Below are 23082 nucleotides of genomic sequence, written 5' to 3'. Positions count from 1 at the left end.
AAAGTAGGGGGACTGTTGTGGATTAAGAAACTAAAAAAAAAAAAAAGCAATCAAATGCACTGTGTGGACCTTGATTGGATCCTGGCTTAGAAAAAAAATTTGTAAAAACACTTTGGGGACATCTGATTTACAATAAATATTAGGTATTATTAGGAGTAACGATGATAGTATGGTTATTTAATAAAGTATTTAAGGGTGAATGTTATGGCTACAATGTAATTTCAAACATTAACAAAATCAAACCCGTACATAAAGCATATATGACAATATGTTAACAACTGCTAAAAGTAGGTAGTACCCTGGTGTTTATTCCAGTATTCTTTCAACTCTTCTGTGTGCTTCGAAATTTTTGTTAAGAAGTTGGAAAGAAAAATACATCCTTGCCTCCATGGGTTATGGGGAAAAGCCAGCTGCCCTCTGTGGTGGGACAGGCCTTGCCTCCTACAATGTACCTTCTCCAGTCAGGAGAGAGTAGTGGGAGAAGTTCTGGGTTAGCAGGCAGGCTGTCAGTGCTTCTCTGCCTCTAGGTCTGTTTCCCCTTTGGAAAGTGATGTTAAACTAGATTCATACAGATCCAAAAAGCTCCTTCTAAGATTGTGGGTATTCTAGTTATTGTTGCATAACAAATTATTATGTTTGTGGAGTCTGTGTCAGGAACTCAGAAAGGATGCAGCAGGGATAGCTTGTCTCTGCTCCTTTATGTCTAGGCCTCGCTGAACTCACTCAAAGGATGGGACAGCTTTGTGGCTGGGGGCATGAATGTTTGGTGGGTGGTGTTGGTGTATGTTGGGACCTATAGCCATTGGCGAGAACACCTACACATGGCGTCTCCACATGGCCTTGGACTCTTATGTGGAGGTTTATGTCTATAACGGTGAGTGTCCCCAGAGAACCAGATAAAAGCTGTAAGCCTTTTGTGATCTAGCCTTAGAAGCTACACGGTATCACACTGATTCTGGGGGAGAGAATACAGACCCCAACTCTCAATGGGAGGAGCATCAAACTCACATTGTAAGAGAAGAGCATGTGGGTTGAAAGAGAATTATTGAATCCATTTTGGACAGTACAGTGTTCCACAGTATTCCCCAAAGTTCAGTTCTATAGCCGTTCGTCTCTCATCTGACCCCCAGACTGCCCCCTGAGCAAAGGGGCCTCCTTCTTCCCCCAACACTCTGGCCTGGCCAGTGACTCTGGATAGGGCTTGAGTGTGTGAGAGAATGGAAGCCTACGAACAGAGCTTTAAGGTGAATAAATCATTTGAAGTTCAGGATTTAACATGAGCCTTTCTTCCTAAGGTTTTAAGTGTTACTCCTTGACAAACTATTCTCATGGCTTCAGTTAACTCCATGTGAAAAACTCAGATCTTGAGACCTGACATCTTTTTTAATCCTCAGGCATTTCCAATTATTTCAACTAGTATGAATTGTCTTTGTCTCAAACAAATGCATAATTGGACTCTTACCTCCCAAACAGCTTACCTTCTGGAAGGCCCCTGCCTGCAACAGCTTCACCGCTCCCCTAAGCAGCCAGGCTGGAAGTCTTGCCAATATGACCTTAACCCCAGACCAGACCTGTTTCAAAATGCTACCACTCCTACAACAGCACCTTAGTCCACATCCTCATTACTTCCTCATGGAGTTACATCCCTCTCTCCCCCTAAATGGCCTCCTTCCATCATTCCCATACTTACAGAACCCACCTGCTGAACTCTTCACATTGTGCTACATCCCTTACACATCTTCAGTGGCTCTCAGGGTTCCCCAAAGTTGATTCCCAGTGTACCCCAGTCTATTGCTGTGCATTCCCATGACATCCTTTTTAACAATACCAAAAGCTGTGCAGTGCTGACACCAGGATTGAGAATTATTTATGTCTTTGATGAAAGAAACTCAAATCCAGAGCTAGTGTTGAAAGAAAATACTTCAATGAAAGACTCTCATGAATTAGAAAAGTAGATTTAATCGTAAGTTTAATTAAAAAGGAACTTACATAAAGATTTTGAAAGTTAGAAACTGTATACCTATCTGAGCATTACAAAAATGCACAGACCTTCCGAGGCTTATAGAAGAAAGTATACAGACAATTTTGATAAGGAGTTGAGGAAAAATTAAAAAATAGTTTACAGAGAGAATCAGGAGGAAGAAAATGCTCCAAGAGGCGTGGCCCTCAGAAGTCGCGCTGGAGTGCTGTTTCGCTTGTGTCGATGTCATGTTCCTGGAGGAGGGAATAAGACAGAATTTTAGGGTTTCAATACAGAGCCTAAGATGTGAACTTGTGTTTTTGACTTTGACTAGAGATTCTGAATCACCATTAACTGGAGTACACAGGTGATCTCTGGCTCTAAGACTGAATTCAGTGTTTCCTACCAGGACAGGGCTTTGACCACCACCAACCATGATAACAACAACAACAACAAAAAAGTTGCCGTCAAGTCGGTTCTGACTCAGAGCAACCCTCTAGGACAGAGCAGAATTGCTCCATAGGGTTTCCAAGGAGCAGCTGGTGGATTCAAACTGCTGACCTCTTGGTTAGCAGCCATAGCTCTTGTAGCTCGCCGTAACTCTAAACCACTGAGCCACCAAGGCTCCTAAATAATAAATGTACAGATTTAATCATAGGTTTAATTTAAAAAAGGTGGGGGGGAGGACTTACATAAAGATTTTCAAAGTTAGAAATCTTGTACCTTTTTATCTGAGTACTACAAAAAATGCACAGACTTTCCAAGGCTTACACACAAAAGTATATAGACAATCTCCCATGGTAAGTCAGTAGCAAATACAGCTGAAGGCACTGGTGCAAGGACCATACCAGACTTCTCACCCTGGCCTTGGGGGCCTATCCTGCCATGCCACCAGGGTTGGACCTGGTGGGAATCTACCCAAGCCACTATTCCACGTTTCAGTGCAGAGCAGCCAAACTAATACCTCGCCTCTGGGTTTCCACAGCCCCTGAACAGGTCCTCAGGACACTTATCTCAGGGCACTGTAACTGCCTGTATACTTCCGTCTGCCCTCCTGGACACAGCTCCAAGAGAGCACAGACTGCATTCACCCTGTTCACTGCTGTAGCCCAAAAACATTCCTGGCACATAAGAGGTATACAGTAAACATTGGCCAATGAGGACCCAGCAAAGCCAGCCCCTTCCAGCAGAGGATAATATGCTAACTGGTCTTTCCACTCAGCTTTGAAAATCCTAAGCTTATATTTTGCTTGCTTGTGTTAAAAATAAATAAATAAAAGCAAAAAACTTTTTCCTACCAAAGTGACACAATATTTACTATAGAAATTTTAATAGAGAAAAAAAATCACTGCACATGCTGCACGTTTGAATGATTATCTTTGTTCTTTACTATGCAAATACATACATGCATATTGTAAAGAAAAATGGGATCTCTTTATATACTGTTTTATAGCCCCCTCCATTTACTATATTGTCTTCCTAAGTCCTTGAATATTCTTCTAAAATATTTGTAATGTTATAGATGTACCTTAAATTACTTAAGGTACATTCTTCTGTACAGTTCCCCAGTGATAAAGACTTTTCTTTTAAAACAATGCTGTAGCTAGCATCCTGGTTGATAAAACTGCATACATTTAGGATTATATTGTTAAAACACATTCTGAGGATTATAATTGCTGAGTCAAAAGTATATACATTTTTTAGGGCTTTTGAATAATATTACAAAAAATCCCCAGAAAAGTGGAACCAATTTATTCTTCCATCAGTAGTGTATGAGTGCCCATTTACCAACACTGGCTGGGCATTTAATTTTAGAAAACCTGTAAAGGGATGGAAAGAAGGCATGCCAGGCATAATTTCAAAGTTCCTGGTCCTTGGTCGGAAACCCTGGTGGCGTAGTGGTTAAGTGCTACCGCCGCTAACCAAGAGGTCGGCAGTTTGAATCTGCCAGGTGCTCCTTGGAAACTCTATGGGGCAGTTCTACTCTGTCCTATAGAGTCGCTATGAGTTGGAATTGACTCGACGGCAATGGGTTTGGTTTTTGGTTTGGTCCTTGGTCTAGAGAAAGAGGATTTCTAACATAAGATGCTGACTTCATGCTCCGTCGCTCTATCCTCTGCTCACTTCTCCAGCCACACTGGCATCACAGCTGCTCCTCAGACCCTCCAGGCATAGACCATCCAGCCTTAGGGAATTTGCATGGGTCTTCCCTCTGTCCGGAACACTCCTCCCCCAGCTATCTGTATAGCCAAGTTCCTCAACACCTTCAAGTCTTTGCTCCAGTTATCAACTTCACAGAGGCCTACCCTGACCAGTCCCTTTAATACCACACTCTGTACAACTCCCCAATCACTGCCACACTTAGCATACCTGATCCCTCAGCCCTGCTCTACTGTCTTTATGCCATAGCCCTTATTACCTTCTAGTATACTATGTGATTATACTTCTAGACTCTGTTTGTTGTTTACTCTGTCTCCTCCAGCTAGAAAGTGAGATCCATAAGGGCAGGGATCATGGTCTGGTTAGTTCACACAGTAGATGCTCACTAAGCAGCTGCAGAACGAATGGCATAAAACATGAGGAGTACAGTTTACGGATGATACCACCGCTGCAGTGGGCCTTCTTGGCTGTGTACCTGATTCAGTTTCTTGAACTCCACCACCTGGAAGAAGATGTGCTCAAGGATGTGTTTGGCATCTTGTTGATCCTTTGGTAGTTTACTGGTCACTCCAAGAATGTCACCACATTTCCTGACATAGAATTCCAGGTCTTCTTCAGTACCTAAGCACAGTTGGGGCAGTTAGATTAACCCTTGCCTTCTACTTTTCCCAAAGTACAGATTTACTGTGTTTTAAGTAGCCTCTGACAAGTCACTCAAGATCACTCACCTCTTCCTAGGATAATGTGACCACAGGACTTAAACAGTGACAAACTCTAGAGACTTCTGATAGGCTATTTTTGTAAATCAGGACACAAATGAAAAGTGTTAACACTACTAATGGGAATAAAGCTGAACTGGGTCAGCTTTCCTGTTCCCAGACCCAGCATTCCTACATTACAAAGAACAGGAGCAGCCAGTAGGAAATCAATTTACTGTGCTCTGAATGCAACAAGGACTACTACCAGAAGCACGTGGGCTTTTTTTTTTTTAAAGCATTGTAATAACAGTATAGGTAATTCTAACACACCTCTGCGAAGCCGCCCCCAGCAGCCCTGTATCTAGGATGGACAGTCATTACGTCTTCTTAGACTACCCTGCAGTTTCTTTTTTCTCCCCTCTGATTTGCATTCTTTAAAAAACTCGTATTCTGTAACAGAAATACGAGTTATTTAGTAAGATATTCAAACCATATAGATGCAACAGTCTCTCACCTAGCTCCATCCCCACCAAATCCTACCCTCTTTTATACACGTGTTAAAAAAAAAAAAAAAAGTTTTTGTCAAAATGGGATCAAATAGGAAACCCTGGTGGCGTAATGGTTAAGAGCTAGAGCTACTAACCAAAAGGTCAGCAGTTCGAATCCACCAGGCGCTCCCTGGAAACTCTATGGGGCAGTTCTATTCTGTCCTACAGGTTCGCTATGAGTTGCAATCGACTTGATGGCAATGTGTTTTTTTGGGGGGTGGGGGGAGTCAAATAATAATATTTCAGTAAGCTGCCTTCAACATTTAACAATGTATCATGGACACCATTCCATGTCAAAGCTTATGTTCTGTGTTCTTCTTTTAACACATATATAATGATACTTATTTCATAATTTTTTAACCAGTCCCCCTCAACTGACAGATGAACCATTAGGCTGTTTCCAACTTTTTGCATGCTATAATATCTTTTTTTTTTTTTTAACATTTCTACAAGGATTTCTGTAGGATAATTTGCTAGGAATGCTGGGTAAAGCATCTGGTTCTTCACAAGACCTCTTACCCTGCTGGACTAGCCATATTGTCTTGCTAACCAGCACCTACCACCATGCCTGGCACAGAATCGATTCAGTAAAGGTTTTTCACACTGAGCTCTTTTCCCTTCTGCACAGTCCATTCTGGTGGCCACATGCAGCGGTGGTTTACCTAGTTGGGATCCTCCTGTGCATGGAGTTTGAGATCGTGCGTTCTTCATTTATGATTCTTATAATGACTACATATTATCCAACTGATTCTGACACAATTTACTACCATTCCCCTGCTAGTGGACACTAAGGCTATTTCCAGCTTTATTTTTTATTAAATAATGTAGTCATTGTCTTTGTGCCTTCATTCATCTCCTTAGAACAGACTCCCAGGAGTGGGATCACTGCCTCAGGGTGGATGGTTAGTGTCAGGCCTCTGGTTATATGTGTGCGGGTTCATCTGCTGTGCTGGAGGCAGTGCACGGCAGGAAGAACACTGGGCCAAGAGTCAAGAGCACCAGTCACCATGTAGTTATGTGGCTTGAGGCCTCATTTCCCCATTCACGCTTCATGGTGAGGTGCCTCGGCCCTCTGTAAGATCCCCTCCAATTCAGAGTCTATCATTCTTCTGGCTCTGACTAATTTTTTTAATTTAACTCCTTCTATGACCAATGACCCCAGATTTGCTAGGTGGCCAAGCAGTGCTCAGAATTCATCCTATGGTCTCTCAACAGATTAGAAGTAAAGATTTCCAGGGACCAAAGCTGAGATCTTTGGCTTCTGCTCAGCACCATGCTCTAACCCAGTGAGCTAAGTATCCTCAAGAAAAACAAGCAGCGTCATTTACATGAAATAAACAAAAGTTGTAATTTTATACTCCTGTTCATAAGTTCACAAATAGGTAAAACTCTTCAAATCAAATAGACAGAAAAATTGGCCAAACTTACACTTATTGGTAATCTGAGCAAGCCGTGCCTTCTCAGAGGAGAACGTCTCGTCTAAGTCAAACAGCTCCAGAGGAGGAGGTGGTAATTCCCTAAAACTTGGAGGGAAAACCTAAAAAGAAATAGGATCTTATATAAAAGAGCCATCTAAGGCCAAAACTGACAGTGAGGGAAGACAAGGGAAATGACAGACCAAACTCAGGGCTTCCCTGGGACAAACCAGCCTGAACTCCCATCAGCTCCTCCAGCTTTCTCATTAGACCCACACCAAGAAGACTACTAGCCCTTTGTAAGCAACCAAGCAGAACCAGCTCTAACTACATCACTATACCGACTGGACTGACGTATCAATGCCAATTAACTCAAGGGTGCAAAGCTTAGGACTTAGGTTTGTGTAATATCTGATTATACAACTTGTTTCTTATTTAATCATGAATTCCTTAGGTACAGAAATTATCTGGGGAGGCAGATGTAGATTAGTGTAGAAGGTGCTAAACTTGGGAGTCTGAATTCACAGTGTGACCCAATAGTGCTGGTACATGTTTTATTACCACCAGCCCTCAAAAGAAAACAAAAGGCCTGATCTGTAGCATTTGCCAGTTTCTGTGTTACAAACACTCCTACCATGGCCAATTTCAAACTACCAAGATGAAGCCACCTGGCTCATAACATTCCTGAAAATTTAACAATCAGCTCTTATAAACCAGGGTAAACTGGCTTCGGTACATCACTAGTATGAAACCAGTTCTACCACTTACGAGCTGTATGTGACAATAGGCAAATGGTTTCTCTGTCAGTAAAATGGGGATAATAACTACAAGCTTACTGTGAAGAGTAAATATAGTAACATGAAAACTCCCAATAACCTGTACAGCATGAAATAAATGTTAACACTGTTCGCCTGTAAAATCTTCACATGTCCCCTAATCATCAATAATTTTCACAGCGTAAAAAGATGGAAGCAACCAAGGTGCCCATCAACGGATGAACGGATAAATAAATTATGGTATATTCACACAATGGAATACTACACATCGATAAAGAACAATAATGAATCTGTGAAACATTTCATAACATGGAGGAATCTGGAAGACATTATGCTGAGTGAAATTAGTCAGTTGCAAAAGTGCAAATATTGTATGAGACCACTATAATAAGAACTTGAGAAATAGTTTAAACAGAGAAGAAAATATTCTTTGATGGTTACGAGACGGGGGAGGGAAGGAGGGAAGGAAAGGGAGATTCACTGATTAGATAGTAGACAAGAACTAATTTAGGGTAAAGGGAAAGACAACATACAATACAGGAGAGGTCAGCACAACTGGACTAAACCAAAAGCAAAGAAGTTTCCTGAATAAACCAAACACTTCAAAGGCCGGCGTAGCAGAGGCAGGGGTTTGGGGTCCATGGTTTCATGGGACATCTAGGTCAACTAGCATAATAAAATCTATTCAGAAAACATTCTGCATCCCGTTTTGGAGAGTGGCGTCTGGGGTCTTAAAAGCTAGCAAGCAGCCATCTAAGATGCATCAATTGGTCTCAACCCACATGGAGCAAAGGAAAATGAAGAACACCAAAGACACAAGGTAATTATGAGCCCCAGAGACAGAAACGGCCACATCAATCAGAGACTACGTCAGCCTGAGACCAGAACTAGATGGTGCCCGGCTACAACCAATGACTGCCATGACAGGGAACACAACAGAGAATCCCTGAAGGCGCAGGAGAACAAGTGGGATGCAGACCTCAAATTCTCATAAAAAGACCAGACTTAATGGTCTGTCTGAGACTAGAAGGGCCCTGGAGGCCATGGTCCCCAGACCTTCTCTTAGCCCAAGACAGGAACTATTCCCAAAGCCAACTCTTCAGACAGGGATTGGACTGGATTATAAGATAGCAAATGATACTGGTGAGGAATGAGCCTACTGGATCAAGTAGACACGTGAGACTATGTGGGTAGCTCCTGCCTGGAGAGGAGATGTGAAAGCAGAGGGGGACAGAAGCTGGCTGAACGGACACGGAAATACAGGGTGGAGAGGAGTGCGCTGTCTCGTTAGAGGGAGAGCAACTAGGAGTGTATAGCAAAGTGTATATAAATTTTTGTATGAGAGACTGACTTGATTTGTAAACTTTCACTTAAAGCACAATAAAAATTTTTTTAAAAGCCAAAAAATAAAATAATTTTCAGTGTAAATGTCAGCAGGTTCTATCACAGAAAAAAAGCAGGCTAGTTCATACACAGGATTTCCACACTCACTGCTGCTCTGCAGCTCAGTTTAAAATGCAGGGCCCTGAATGGTGCTGTCACATGAGCGCCACAGGCAACTGGTGCACTCTGCTGAGACTGGGAGCCCCGCCCACTCATCCATCCAACCCAGCAACTATTCACAGATCAGTAGAGTCTCCTCTTTCCCGGAGTTTCTGATCTACTCAGTACAAAAAGTGCAAATCATGAATCATCAAAATTACTTTTGAAAAACCCTTTAAATAATCTATAAAATTACAAAAAAAACATAGTTTTACATTTACAACCTTGAAACATAATCCTTGTGCACACTAAAGTCTGAGAACCACCTATCTCTTATGTAAGAGGACAAAAGGAAACCCAAGAGGCCTGGGCACTCAAACCACCTAGGTAACTACCTAGACCCCAACAGTGAGTGAAGAAAGGGTGGAGATGCTTGTTTACCTCCAGGGTTTGTGCCATTTTGTTTTAAAATAAGTTTCTAAATTTAGTCAGTGTTAAGATATCAGTGGCAGCTTAAACTGAGACTAAAGTCCAAAGTTAGCCTTTGGGCAAGTACATGAAATGTGACTCTATCACAAATCTAAGCTCTCTATAGGGGCGGATCCACAGTGAAGGGCCCAGCTAGCAAGGGAAGGGCAAACAGAAGCGTTCTGCAGTAACAGTCCCTCGAGCACACCTACTCACAGCTGGCTGCAGGGCTGGTAGCGGTGTCTCAAACTGAGGTTGGATGAGCTGCAGAGGTTCATGCTTCACATTTAGCTGTTCATGAGCCCTGTGTTAATAATTAAACAGTAAAGAAGGGATCAAGATGAGACATAGTGACAAAGCATGTCTAACTGACCACACAGTGTGGTTCTCCATCAAATAATGTGATTCAGCACTATTAGACAGAAAAATTTACAAAAATGTGCTGTTATAGATAATGTAGTGGTCCTATCAGGGATCCTTTCCACTGTATCACACAGTATTACTTATCGGGACGTCAAAGGAAAAATTTCAAGTTTCATATCAGGCTTCTCCTAAATAGGTTTGTTGTCTTACCCAATGGCACACTAAATCTTGTAACTCACTGTGTTTCTGTATTTGTTCCCACCATCAAGAAATAGGAGTTAATCTGAAGTCGGCTTCTGGCAATTGAACAGATCTATATGATATGCACTTCTCTGTGCTCATGCACACAACCAATATTTACCAAATGTCTACTAGGTACCAGGTAGTTTTACCCACCAGGAGTGCAGCAGCAGTGACAAAAAGAGACCAAGTCCCTGCCCTGGTGGAATTTACTTTCTAGTGGAGGAGAGACACAATAAACGAAGGAACAAAAAACAAGATGCCAGGTATCAATAAGTACTAAGAGGAAAAACAAATCAGGAGACAGGGAGGGCAAAGGAAGTGTTGCTGGTCAGAGAAACCCTGAATACAGGGAGGGAGCAAGCCATGCTGTTATCTACAAAAGTGCTCCAGGCAGGGGCAAGAGCAAGGAGAACAGGCAGAAGGGTCAAAGAACAGCAGGGCAGCCAGAGTGGCTGCAGCAATGAGGTTACAGAGTTAAATGCTAATCTTACCCCTGCTACTGTTCTACTCTGGCTTTCCTTTTGCCTCCATTCTCTCAGATAGTCATTTTATCCTTTTGCATTGTACTTATTTTTATAAGCTGGCTGAACTCCTCTGGGAATGGGACAAATTAAAATATGGTATTGTTAGATGCCATCAAGTCTATTCTGGGTCATAGCGACCCTATGTACAATATAACAAAACACTGCTTAGTCCTGTGACATCCTCACAATCATTGCTATGTTTGAGCCCATCATTGCAGCCACTGTGTCAATCCATCTCAAGGGTCTTCATCTTTTTCACTGACCCTCTACTTTACCAAGCATGATGTCCTTCTCCAGGGACTGATCCCTCCTGATAACATGTCCAAAGTACATGAGACGAAGTCTCGCCATCCTTTCTTCTAAGGAGCATTCTGGCTGTACTTCTTCCAAGACAGACTTGTACGTTCTTCTGGCAGCCCATGGTGTATTCTACATTCTTCGCCAACACCATAATTCAAAGGCATCAATTTTTCAGTCTTTCATATTCATTATCCAGCTTTCACATGCATGTGAGGTGACTGAAAATAGCATGGCTTGGGTCAGGTGCACCTCAGTCCTCCAAGTAACATCTTTGCTTTTTAACACTTTAAAGGGGTCTTTTGCAGCATATTTTTCCAATGCAACACATCTAATTGAGTGAGTGAATTAAAATATACTCACCCAACTAAAATTTTATATAAACTGTCATCTTTCAAAATTAAGCAGAAAAAGCAAATGCCAGTGGGTGTGGACAAAGTTCATACCAGCTTCTATGTATGAATGATTTCAGAAAGAAGTGAGGGAAAAAGAAAGACAGGAGTGAGGACTGTGACTACAGAAAGGCTATTTGCTGAGCTTATTGCTGTCATCTCCTCCACTGTTCCCAGATACTTGGGGAGACTATTTCCTAGCAATGAATGGAAGATTCCCAAGGAGGGAAGAGATAACTTTTATCAAGTACCTACTATCTGCCACATGTTGTGCCGACTCTGTGCTAGGCACTCATACTTATTTAATCCTCAAAACAACCCTAGAAAATGAGTATACTCTCTTACAGAAGAGGAAACTGAGGTGTAGAGACTCTGGTAGCTTCCCAAGATCAAATGGCTAAGAGGTGACAGAGCCATAATCAGAACTCAGACCTGACCAATCCCTGCCAACCAGAAGTTTCATGACTCAGTCTACCTGGAAGGCAGAATGTCATTAGAAGCAGTTTCAGACTAGAGTTCCCCACCACCTGCACACACAGAACTCTGCTGCTGAGGCCATCCCCATGGTGATTTTCTGCTTTGTGCCCCCACATGGAGCTGAATGTTTGAAACAAATGCTTTACTCCAGTAAGTCTTCCCTTCCTCCACTCAGCTCACCATCAAATCTTCCTCCTACCAGTAGCCAACAGGTGCCTGATGGGGGTGGGAAGTGGGTGGAGAAACTAATCTTAAAACCCAGCAAAATTTAATTTAGGAGGTGGATCTGTTTGGAGAATGAGAATAAATGCCAAAGCAAAATACAAATCTGTGAAATGGGGCTAAGCTATATATTTCCAGAACACTCTGGCACTGCATTTTCATCACCCTATACATCAACCTCCAATCCACCAGACCATGAACTCAGGGCAGGGGACCTATACTGTCTATCTCTACTTGACACCCAGCAGGTATTGATAAGAAATTCTGTTACTTCAGAGCAACACCCTATAGCTGACAAATATTTAAAGCCTAACTAAATTTTTACTCAAAAAAAAAAAAAGAGAAACTGCTTTCAAATGATGTTACTAGCAAATAAAAATACCTAAGAGCACCACATAAACCCCATTGCCATCGAGTTGATCCCGACTCATAGCAACCCTATAAGGAAACCATTTATCTCCTTCCTAGAAAATAAGCTCCGAAATGGGACAGAACTGTGCTGCTTAGTTCCCTGAAGTATCCCAAGAGCCTGAAACAGTCCTTGGCACATGAATGGATGGATGGATGGGTAAGCAGTGCAAAGGGAGAGTGGCAGCATGTTCGTTAATTCCACGCATCTTTACTGACTGCCATAAGTGCTGGGCCCTGCCTTAGGCACTGAGGATTCAACAGTGAACGAGACATGGTTTCCGCCCTCAGGTTTACAGTGTAGTGGGAAAGGAAGACAAGCTAAACAAACTCTAGTGAAATCTAACAGTTAGAAAAGGGGAAGATGAACCCTGCGGCCCCTCCTCTCTGGGCCACCCTGCTTCTGTGTCAGCTCTCCTCCCTTGGCTTCTGGCCATTTCTCCCCCACAGGCACCGTCCTGTGCCTAGCTGCTTTCCCTGTTTCTGTCCCAGGCCTCCTCTTTCTCCTGCCTTTCAGGTACCGGCAGCTGTCAGGGCTGTCTCTAGTGTGGTCCCTGTATCGCCCCAGTCCTTGCCAGAGCTTCACTAACTGCTTTACCTAGTCTTCACCTCTGAACCTGTAGTTCCAGCTGCACATCCTCACAGGGAAATGTCAGCCACATTAGACTAAGACTGCCCAGAACAGAACTCATCTATCTTCCCTCTTCCTGCATTCTCAGTGCCAGCTAACAGCATCACTGGTTGCCTCCCTGACGTCTCCACAGCTTCCCGTCGCTCAGGCCCTGTAGATCCTTTCCCCCAAGACATGTCTCAGAACCATGCTACTACCCTTACTAGATCCACCTTTTCCACCCTCTTGGTCTGCAGCAATAGTCTCCCAGCTGGTTTCTTCACCACTATTTTTTCCTTATTCCAGTTAATTCTATGAACTGCTGTAAGAAATGGCTGTGAAAAAAAGAAATGGTTGTGGTTGCTTTTCTGAAACACAGATTCAGTCAAGTCCCCCTCCAGAGGTCTGGCCTTGGCCCTGATCCTCAGGCTGTGCCCTTGCTGGGACCCGCCTTGCATATGCAACTGTCTGGGACTTGCTCAGGCAGTGACCTCATTGCAAATGCTCTCTCTCAGTGTCCCCACCCAGCTCCTGAAATCCTTCTCACCCCTCAAAGCTCAGCAGCCAGCGTGATGCCAAGCAGACAAAAGGCCCCTAAGAAACAATGAAATAATCAATGCTCAGCTAAAACGCACCTTTTCCATAAAGCCTTCTCTGCCCACCCCAGTAAGAATCAAATTCTCTTTCTTCATTATGCCCATGGCCTCTAGTTTATACTTCACATTCAGCATTTATATAATAACTTTGTTTCACAACTTTTGTCTGTTTTCTCCATGAAACCATAAACTTCAGGCAGAGTTATCTGGCATGACAGATGCTCACTAAGTCTTGAACCTGAATGTAAATGCAGGGGTAGAAAGTGAGTCATCTGCAGCTGTGCCTCAGCCTTTGGTTTATCCAGATGATGGAGATCTTATGTCAGGTCAAAGGGGCTCAAAAATGGTACTTACTGTCCCTGTCATTAGGGATGGGAAACATCAACAACAATGCAGGCAATAAAACAAAGGAAAGCACTGGCTTGGAAGTCTCTTCTTTACACCTCAGTTTCCCCATCTGAGATGAGGCTAGTAACTCAGAGGACTAGTGAATGTAATAAATGAACAACAATGTGGAGCCCCTGTAGGGTGACCAACCATCGCAGCTTACTGAGGAGGTTCCTGGAATGTGAAACCTTCTGTTCTAAAACCATGAAAGTCTCAGGCAAATAGGAAGGAGCAAATGCCTGATACAGAGCCTAGAACTTAGCTGGGGCTAATAACTGCCACCTGTTTCCTCTGCATGAATTCCCTGGTCCTCCCATTTTATCAGCGGTCTTTGTTGACCTCATCAAAGGTCTGATTAATGTTTTGCATGCCACATCTGATGTGACCCTAACTCCTATCCCCAGGCTCATGTTTTCAAACCAAACAATCAGAACGGAGTGCAGTGCTGCTCAAGAGCCAGGGGTACTGACTTGATGACCTTGGGGAGGGAGGTGGTATCCAGCTGGTAAATGGACAGGTCGAAGAGGGTGGTAAAGTCCCGTGGGTTCTCATCGCCCTCCTGCAGACACACTCGAAGCCGCTCTGACAGGGTGGCTGTGTCGGGCAGCATCATGTAGTCGGAAATCTGAAAGCCACAAGAGGGTTCCTTTCAGCAGGGCAGGATTAAGAATTTATTCTGTTACATCTCCACTGTCTCAGGTCTAAATCCACAGTATTTACACTCTCTTGCCAAGAGATTTCACTGTTCCTGATCGTTGGCAACGAAACTTTAAATAACCAACCTTATGTGGAAAGACGGACAGAACTCACTTGGATAAACCCCCGTGCTGGCTAAATCCAACTCTCCAATTACCCCATAACTGCATACACACAACTCGACACAGCTGAGGAAACACACAGCCACGCTGAATGGTCTTCCCCTCATTTCATGACCATGATCTTGAGGGTGCTCTGCAATCACATCGTACTTCCCTAACCCATTTACTCCCCTGCTTTCCTAGGCAATAATTTCCTTTTGTCATTTCACATATCTGAAACAATTTTCCCTTCCTCAGTTTTAGCTGGAGACCTTATTTTCTATTTCGCTGAGAAAATCGAGGCAATCGTGAAGTCCATAAGCTCCCACTACAGTATCTACCCACCCACCAGCATCTGGCCCACATACTCTTCTTTCTCTTCTACTATATGTCTGACCTGCCTGTGACCCCAGCACAGATAGCCCCTCCCAACACTTCTCACCTAGCCCAGGACATAAGTCCAGCATTGCCGAGAGCCCCTGCTGATATATGCTGTGTGCTGGTAATAGTAAAAGACAGGAAAACCAAGTGTCCATCAACAGAAGACTGGTCAAACACAGTACAGTACATTCAAACAGTGAATATACAGTCTTAAAACACACATTTGCTTATATATGTATAAAATAACTCTGAAAGAATATACAAGAAACTGCTAAGATTGTTGTCACTGGAGTGGGGAACAAAGTAGCTGGGCAAAGATAGAAAACGTCACTGTGAGCTTTTGACTGCTGAACTATGTGAATGTATTACCTACTCAAGAAATATATTAAATTTAATAAGTGCATGCTCACAAGAAGTTTATTTCTAATTGGCTCTATGAATTGCATTTAGCCTTGTTTCCAATAAGGCCAACTTGGTAGTAGTTTAAAAATAGGTCTTCTCAAAAGCTAGGAAGTTTCCAGACACTTTGAGGGACAGTGTAGCAGAGGTGGGGGTCTGGAGGCCATGGTTTTGGGGGACATATAGGTCAACTAGCATAAGAAAGTTTATTACAATGTTCTGCATCCCACTTTGGTGAGTGGCATCTGGGGTCTTAAAAGCTAGTGAGCGGCCATCTAAGATGCGTCAATTGATTCCAACCCACCTGGAGCAAAGGAGAATGACGAACACCAAAGACACAAGGAAAATATTAGCCCAAGAGACAAAATGGGCCACATAAACCAGAGACTCCATCAGCCTAAGACCAGAAGAACCAGATGGTGCTCAGTTACCATCAATGACCGCCCTGAGAGGGAACACAACAGAGTCGCTGACAGAGCAGGAGAAAAGTGGGCTGCAGAACTCAAATTCTAGTAAAAAGACCAAACTTAATGGTCTGACTGAGACTGGAGGAACCCCAGAAGATATGGCCCCTGGACTGTCTGTTAACCCAGAACTAAAACCACTCCCAAAGCCAACTCTTCAGACAAAGAATAGACTGGACTATAAGACATAAAATGATACTCGTGAAGAGTGTACTTCTTAGTTCAAGTAGATAAATGGGAAGCTCCTGTCCAGAGGCAAGATGAGAAGGCAGGAAGGGACAGAAGCTGGATGAATGGACACGGGAAATCCGGGGTGGAAAGGAGGAATGTGCAGTCACATTATAGGGAGAGCAACGAGGGTCACATAACAATGTGTGTATATATTTTTGTATGAGAAACTAACTTGAGCTGTAAACTTTCACCTAAAGCACCAAAAAAAATAGGTCTTCTGAAGTCACCTGCAACATACTGTTCTACATTCTCTAGTTCCAGCATCTGAGGAGACATACCTGGGCAACACAAGAATAATACAAAGTCAAGACAAACAGGCTAACTTATTTCTTTATCCCATGGGTCAGAAAGTCCCCAATCCTCAAGCTCTTTTTTAAGACAAGAAACAATGAAGGCACATAAACAAACAAATGCCCTTCTCAGCAACATCTGCTTGTTTTCCCTCTCATATGACAGTGAATTGTAGGTGAGGACAAGTAGCAGGGCACTGACTGCACTAGGCCACACACCCAGAAGACAACACAGAGCTCAGTAACGGGCCAGCAACCCCAGAAATCCCAAGGCTGATTCTCTTATCTTTCTGCACAGAGGCCTTCTACAAAGTCCTGGTTCAGAAAAGTACCAGGGCCTTAGATGACTGGACAAAAACAAAAGCATGTTCCAAGAACCACCGGTTTTCATGACTTCCTGACAGATTTTGAGGTTAAAACTTGTAACGCAAATTCTTAACCTCTATTGAGCAACCATTTTCTTTTATTAAATACTATTTGAAATTGAGCCATTGGCTGGGTTTGAAAACCATTCCGTATAACAAGATTTGATCTGAAATCAAACTTGGGAAGTTCAGGATTTCAGAATTTCTTACTTTGCAGTGTTACTGGATCTAGCATTCCACTTTCCAAAGCCTTAAGATTCAAAGTACATTTTTCAGTAGGTCTCCAATCTGGTATATATGTGAAACTGTACCGTTTTACAGAAAGGCCTTAGTTAACATCCACTGGATTTCCATTAGTGCTTTCCTCCTGACCTAGTCCAGTGTCATGTGCAGCAGACAGTGAGCAACAGAGTTGTAGAACAGGCACAGGCTCAGGAATCAGCCTGACTTGGGTAGGTGGCTGTTAATAATGGCTCGGCCGCGTATTTCTTTAAACAGGGTCCTTGAAGAATTTACTTACTTCAGTTTCCTCAACTAGAAAGCAGGAATGATAGAGGCAGCCACACAAAACATCCCTTAGTGCTGCTTTCCTCGACTCATGACACTCTAACTAGGACTGCCAGCTGCCAAAGATGCATCCACTCAGAGTTGGGTCCTATGAGATCTGAAAAGCGAATTCCCCACTGTATTGCATTTCTTTTATTCTTGGGGCTTTTATCACTTTTCAGGAGGAATTTAAGCAAAATATCCATTTGTTTGATGTTTCCATAGAAGGTATCTGTAGACTTGGGGCTTTCCTGCTTCCGAACACAAATCAGCCTCTGGGAGATCACATCCTCAGCTGCAGGAAGAAGCAGTCATCGGATAAGCCATTTCAGATTGCCTTCTCACCCGTCTCCATCCATCCATGGCTAGGAAATCCTTTTCCTGACATTTCGGAATTTAAGAAACAAAGCAGCAGCTGTAGAATAAGTAGACTTTGAATAGGGAGTCTTGGGTTTGGGTTCTGGCTCTGCACTTACTTGCTATTTGAGCACACTGCAATCTTGCAGAATATCAGTTTCTTCCTCTAGAAAATGGGAATAAGACCACCTACATCATAGTGCTATTGTGATGATTAAATAGGATGATTTATGTGGTGACACGTAACATACAGTGCCTGGTAAGTATAAATGTTAACAGAAATTTTCACAGGCATAGAGTGTTTTTTACACCTTTTCATTTAGTAAGTACATTCACATCTATTATTTAGGCCACACAGTTATCCTGTGAGGCAGACAGCACAGGTCTTGGTGTATTAGTCTCATTTCACAAATGAGAAAACCAGGACGAAAAAAGGTGAACAGAAGCTTAAGGTCAGAGAGCTAGTGATGGAGCCAGACCTAGAACGCAGGTTATTAGGCTCCTATTCCAACGCTAGCTTTGCCATTCTCCCTTGTCTGCTAAATATTATCATAATGCCTTTAGAATAGTTCTAAAGGCAACAAAACTCGAGTTGAAAGCTTAAATTCTAATCATCTTTGTTTCTTCATAAAAAATTATTTGTGGAGGGGGGCCAAGATGGCGGACTAGGTGGACGCTCCCGCGGATCCCTCTTGCAACAAAGACTCGGAAAAACAAGGGAATCGATCACATACATAACAATCTATGAACTCTGAACAACAAGCACAGACTTAGAGACGGAGGACGAACAAATACGGGCAGACAGCGACTGTTTTCAGAACTAGGAGCCAGCGCACCAGGCAGGTGACCTTCGGAGCTCGATCTGGGGCAGAGCCCAGGGGGGCAGACGGCACAGAAAGGGGGCCCACCCCTTCCCCCCCGAACCCATCCCGGGAGGAAGCCTAGCAGGTTGGCGCGGGCGGCGTAGGGGCGCAGCCGGAGGGAGAAACACCCGGGAGGCAGTGACTGATCTGAGAGGGGGGAGAACAGCGTCCCAGCTGGGGTGCCCTGCTGTCCGCCGGGAGTTAGGCGAGAAGCCGACGGGGCGCGCGCGGGGGGGGGTCAGCTGTGTTTCCCTGGGGTGACCCCAGGGCGGGGCCCACGCGTTCGTGCGGGAGGACGCGCACCCAGTCCGCGCGTGTGGCACGGCACACCAGAGGGAGAAATCCCCGGAGGTGTCTGGTCTCAAAACAGGGAAAGCAGCATCCCAGACGGGGAGCCATTCCGCTGCGATCTGGGCACGCGCGCGCGCGCGGGCGGGGCATGAGCGCGGGGTCCATTTTTATTACCCTGAATTGACCCAGAGGGCGGGAACACCTGGTCGTGCGAGTGACGCCCTCCCAGTTTGCGCGAGAGGTGCGGCACACTGGAAGGAGAAGTCCCCGGGAGGAACTGATTGGTCCCAAAGCGCAGAAAGTAGCATCCCAGACAAAGTGCCGCCCTGCTGGGGCTTGGGCGCGCGCACGAGCGGGCCGTGAGCGCGGAGTCCATTTTTATTGCCCTGAATTGACCCAGGGGGCAGGCCCACCTGGCCGTGCGGAGGAACTGATTGGTCCCAAAGCGCAGAAAGTAGCATCCCAGACAGAGTGCCACCCTGCTGGGGCTTGGGCGCGCGCGGGCGGGGCGTGAGCGCGGAGTCCATTTTTATCGCCCTGAATTGACCCAGGGGGCGGGCCCACCTGGCCGTGCGGAGGAACTGATTGGTCCCGAAGCGCAGAAAGTAGCGTCCCAGACGGGGTTCCGTCCTGCTGGGGCTTGGGCGCGCGCACGAGCGGGGCGTGAGCACGGAGTCCATTTTTATTGCCCTGAATAGACCCTGGGGGCGGGCCCACCCGTTCGTGCGGGAAACGCCCACCCAGTGCCCACGAGCGGTGCCGCGCACCGGAGGAAGTCCCCAGGAGGAAGGGACTGGTTTCCGAGCAAGGAAAGCAGTGTCCTAGCCAGGGACCCGTCCAGCCCGGATTTTGGCAAACGGGGGCGGAGCGTGAACGTGGTGTTCAGCTCTATATTCTGTGGTGCTACACTCCTAGCTCTCAGATCCCTCCCTCACCCTCCCCAGGCGAGCCCATTAACATCCGAATACCCGGAGCCAGAGAGAGAATTCAGATAGGGATCTGACTGCATTTTTTTTAGCTGACTACTTGGAAAATCTAGTTTCCCAGTGATGGCTCGGAGACAGCAGTCCATATCAAACCACATAAAGAAACAGACCATGACAGCTTCTCCAACCCCCCAAACAAAAGAATCAAAATCTTTCCCAAATGAAGATACAATCCTGGAATTATCAGATACAGAATATAAAAAACTAATTTACAAAATGCTTAAAGATATCACGAATGAAATTAGGATAAATGCAGAAAAAGCCAAGGAACACACTGATAAAACTGTTGAAGAACTCAAAAAGATTATTCAAGAACATAGTGGAAAAATTAACAAGTTGCAAGAATCCATAGAGAGACAGCATGTAGAAATCCAAAAGATTAACAATAAAATTACAGAATTTGACAACGCAATAGAAAGTCAGAGGAGCAGACTCGAGCAATTAGAATGTAGACTGGGACTTCTGGAGGACCAGGGAAACAACACCAACATAGCTGGAAAAAAATCAGATAAAAGAATTAAAAAAAATGAAGAAACCCTAAGAATCATGTGGGACTCTATCAAGAAGGATAACTTGCGAGTGATTGGAGTCCCAGAACAGGGAGGGGGGACAGAAAACACAGAGAAAATAGTTGAAGAACTCCTGACACAAAACTTCCCTGACATCATGAAAGAAGAAAGGATATCTATCCAAGATGCTCATCGAACCCCATTTAAGATTGATCCAAAAAGAAAAACACCAAGACATATCATCATCAAACTTGCCAAAACCAAAGACAAACAGAAAATTTTAAAAGCAGCCAGGGAGAAAAGAAAGGTTTCCTTCAAGGGAGAATCAATAAGAATAAGTTCAGACTACTCAGCAGAAACTATGCAGGCAAGAAGGGAATGGGACGACATATACAGAGCACTAAACGAGAAAAACTGCCAACCAAGGATCATATATCCAGCAAAACTCTCTCTGAAATATGAAGGAGAAATTAAGATATTTACAGATAAACACAAGTTTAGAGAATTTGCAAAAACTAAACCAAGACTGCAAGAAATGCTAAAGGAGATTGTTTGGCCTGATGACCAATAATATCAGGTACCAGCACAATACAAGGTCACAAAACAGAACGTCCTGATATCAACGCAACTCAAACAGAGAAAGCACAAAAACAAACAAATTAAGACTAATTCTAAAAAATAAATAAATAAACAAAATAATACACACAACAGGAAATCATGGAAATCAATAGCTAAACGATCAAAATAATCAAAAAGAGGGACTAAATATAGGAGGCATTGAACTGCCAGATGGAGAGTGATACAAGGCGAAATAGAAGGATACAAGTTAGGGTTTTACTTAGAAAAATAGGGGTAAATAAAAAGGTAACCACAAAAAGGAATATCAATTCCATAACTCAAGAAAAAAGCCAAGAAAAACGTAACGACTCAATAAACACAAAGTTAAACATTATGAAAATGAGGATCTCACAAGCTACTAAGAAAAACGTCTCAGCACAAAAAAGCATGTGGAAAAATGAAATGGCCAACAACACACATAAAAAGGCATCAAAATGACAGCACTAAAAACTTACTTATCTATAATTACGCTGAATGTAAATGGACTAAATGCACCAATAAAGAGACAGAGAGTCACGGACTGGATAAAAAAACACGATCCATCTATATGCTGCCTACAAGAGACACACCTTAGACTTAGAGACACAAACAAACTAAAACTCAAAGGATGGAAAAAAGTATATCAAGCAAACAATAAGCAAAAAAGAAGAGGAGTAGCAATATTAATTTCTGACAAAATAGACTTTAGACTTAAATCCACCACAAAGGATAAAGAAGGACACTATATAATGATAAAAGGGACAATTGATCAGGAAGACATAACCATATTAAATATTTACGCACCTAATGACAGGGCTGCAAGATACATAAATCAAATTTTAACAGAATTGAAAAGTGAGATAGACACCTCCACATATATAGTAGGAGACTTCAACACACCACTTTCGGAGAAGGACAGGACATCCAGTAAGAAGCTCAATAGAGACACGGAAGACCTACTTACAACAATCAACCAACTTGACCTCATTGACTTATACAGAACTCTCCACCCAACTGCTGCAAAATATACTTTTTTTTCTAGCGCACATGGAACATTCTCTAGAATAGACCACATATTAGGGCATAAAACAAATCTTTGCAGAATCCAAAACATCGAAATATTACAAAGCATCTTCTCAGACCACAAGGCAATGAAGCTAGAAATCAATAACAGAAAAACTAGGGAAAAGAAATCAAATACTTGGAAAATGAACAATACCCTCCTGAAAAAAGACTGGGTTATAGAAGACATCAAGGAGGGAATAAGGAAATTCTTAGAAAACAACGAGAATGAAAATACTTCCTATCAAAACCTCTGGGACACAGCAAAAGCAGTGCTCAGAGGCCAATTTATATCGATAAATGCACACATACAAAAAGAAGAAAGAGACAAAATCAGAGAACTGTCCCGACAACTTGAGCAAATAGAAAGTGAGCAACAAAAGAATCCATCAGGCACCCGAAGAAAACAAATAATAAAAATTAGAGCTGAACTAAATGAATTAGAGAACAGAAAAACAATTGAAAGAATTAACAAAGCCAAAAGCTGGTTCTTTGAAAAAATTAACAAAATTGATAAACCATTGGCTAGACTGACTAAAGAAAAACAGGAAAGGAAACAAATAACCCGAATAAGAAACGAGAAGGACCACATCACAACAGAACCAAATGAAATCAAAAGAATCATATCAGATTACTACATAAAATTGTACTCTAACAAATTTGAAAACCTAGAAGAAATGGATAAATTCTTGGAACAACACTACTTACCTAAACTAACACATACAGAAGTAGAACAACTAAATAGACCCATAACAAAAAAAGAGATTGAAATGGTAATCAAAAAACTCCCAACAAAAAAAAGTCCTGGCCCAGATGGCTTCACTGCAGAGTTCTACCAAACCTTCAGAGAAGACTTAACACCATTACTATTGAAGGTATTTCAAAGTATAGAAAAAGACGGAATACTACCCAACTCAT

The 23082-nt window shown here is 43.2% G+C and overlaps 1 protein-coding gene across 3 annotated transcripts in view; it reads right to left on the bottom strand.

Annotated features, from left to right (window-relative positions):
• Nucleotides 1–1939: 1939 nt before the first annotated feature.
• Nucleotides 1940–23082, bottom strand: part of IFT52 (intraflagellar transport 52) — a 46667-nt gene continuing 25524 nt past the window's right edge. Inside the window, exons 10-14 of one of the 3 annotated variants that reach the window (XM_003411718.4) lie at nt 14497–14651; nt 9724–9811; nt 6795–6903; nt 4596–4741; nt 1940–2214 (exon numbers count right to left, since the gene is read on the bottom strand). In XM_003411718.4, the coding sequence (XP_003411766.2) occupies nt 2167–2214; nt 4596–4741; nt 6795–6903; nt 9724–9811; nt 14497–14651 (546 nt within the window). In that variant the 3' untranslated portion in view covers nt 1940–2166. The remainder of the gene's footprint in view (nt 2215–4595; nt 4742–6794; nt 6904–9723; nt 9812–14496; nt 14652–23082) is intronic. The other 2 variants (XM_010591691.2, XM_010591692.2) reach the window with 2 other exon arrangements.

Source organism: Loxodonta africana, chromosome 24, assembly GCF_030014295.1.
Source record: "Loxodonta africana isolate mLoxAfr1 chromosome 24, mLoxAfr1.hap2, whole genome shotgun sequence".
Classification (NCBI taxonomy): Eukaryota; Metazoa; Chordata; class Mammalia; order Proboscidea; family Elephantidae; genus Loxodonta; species Loxodonta africana.
This window is presented reverse-complemented; position numbering and strand designations above follow the sequence as displayed.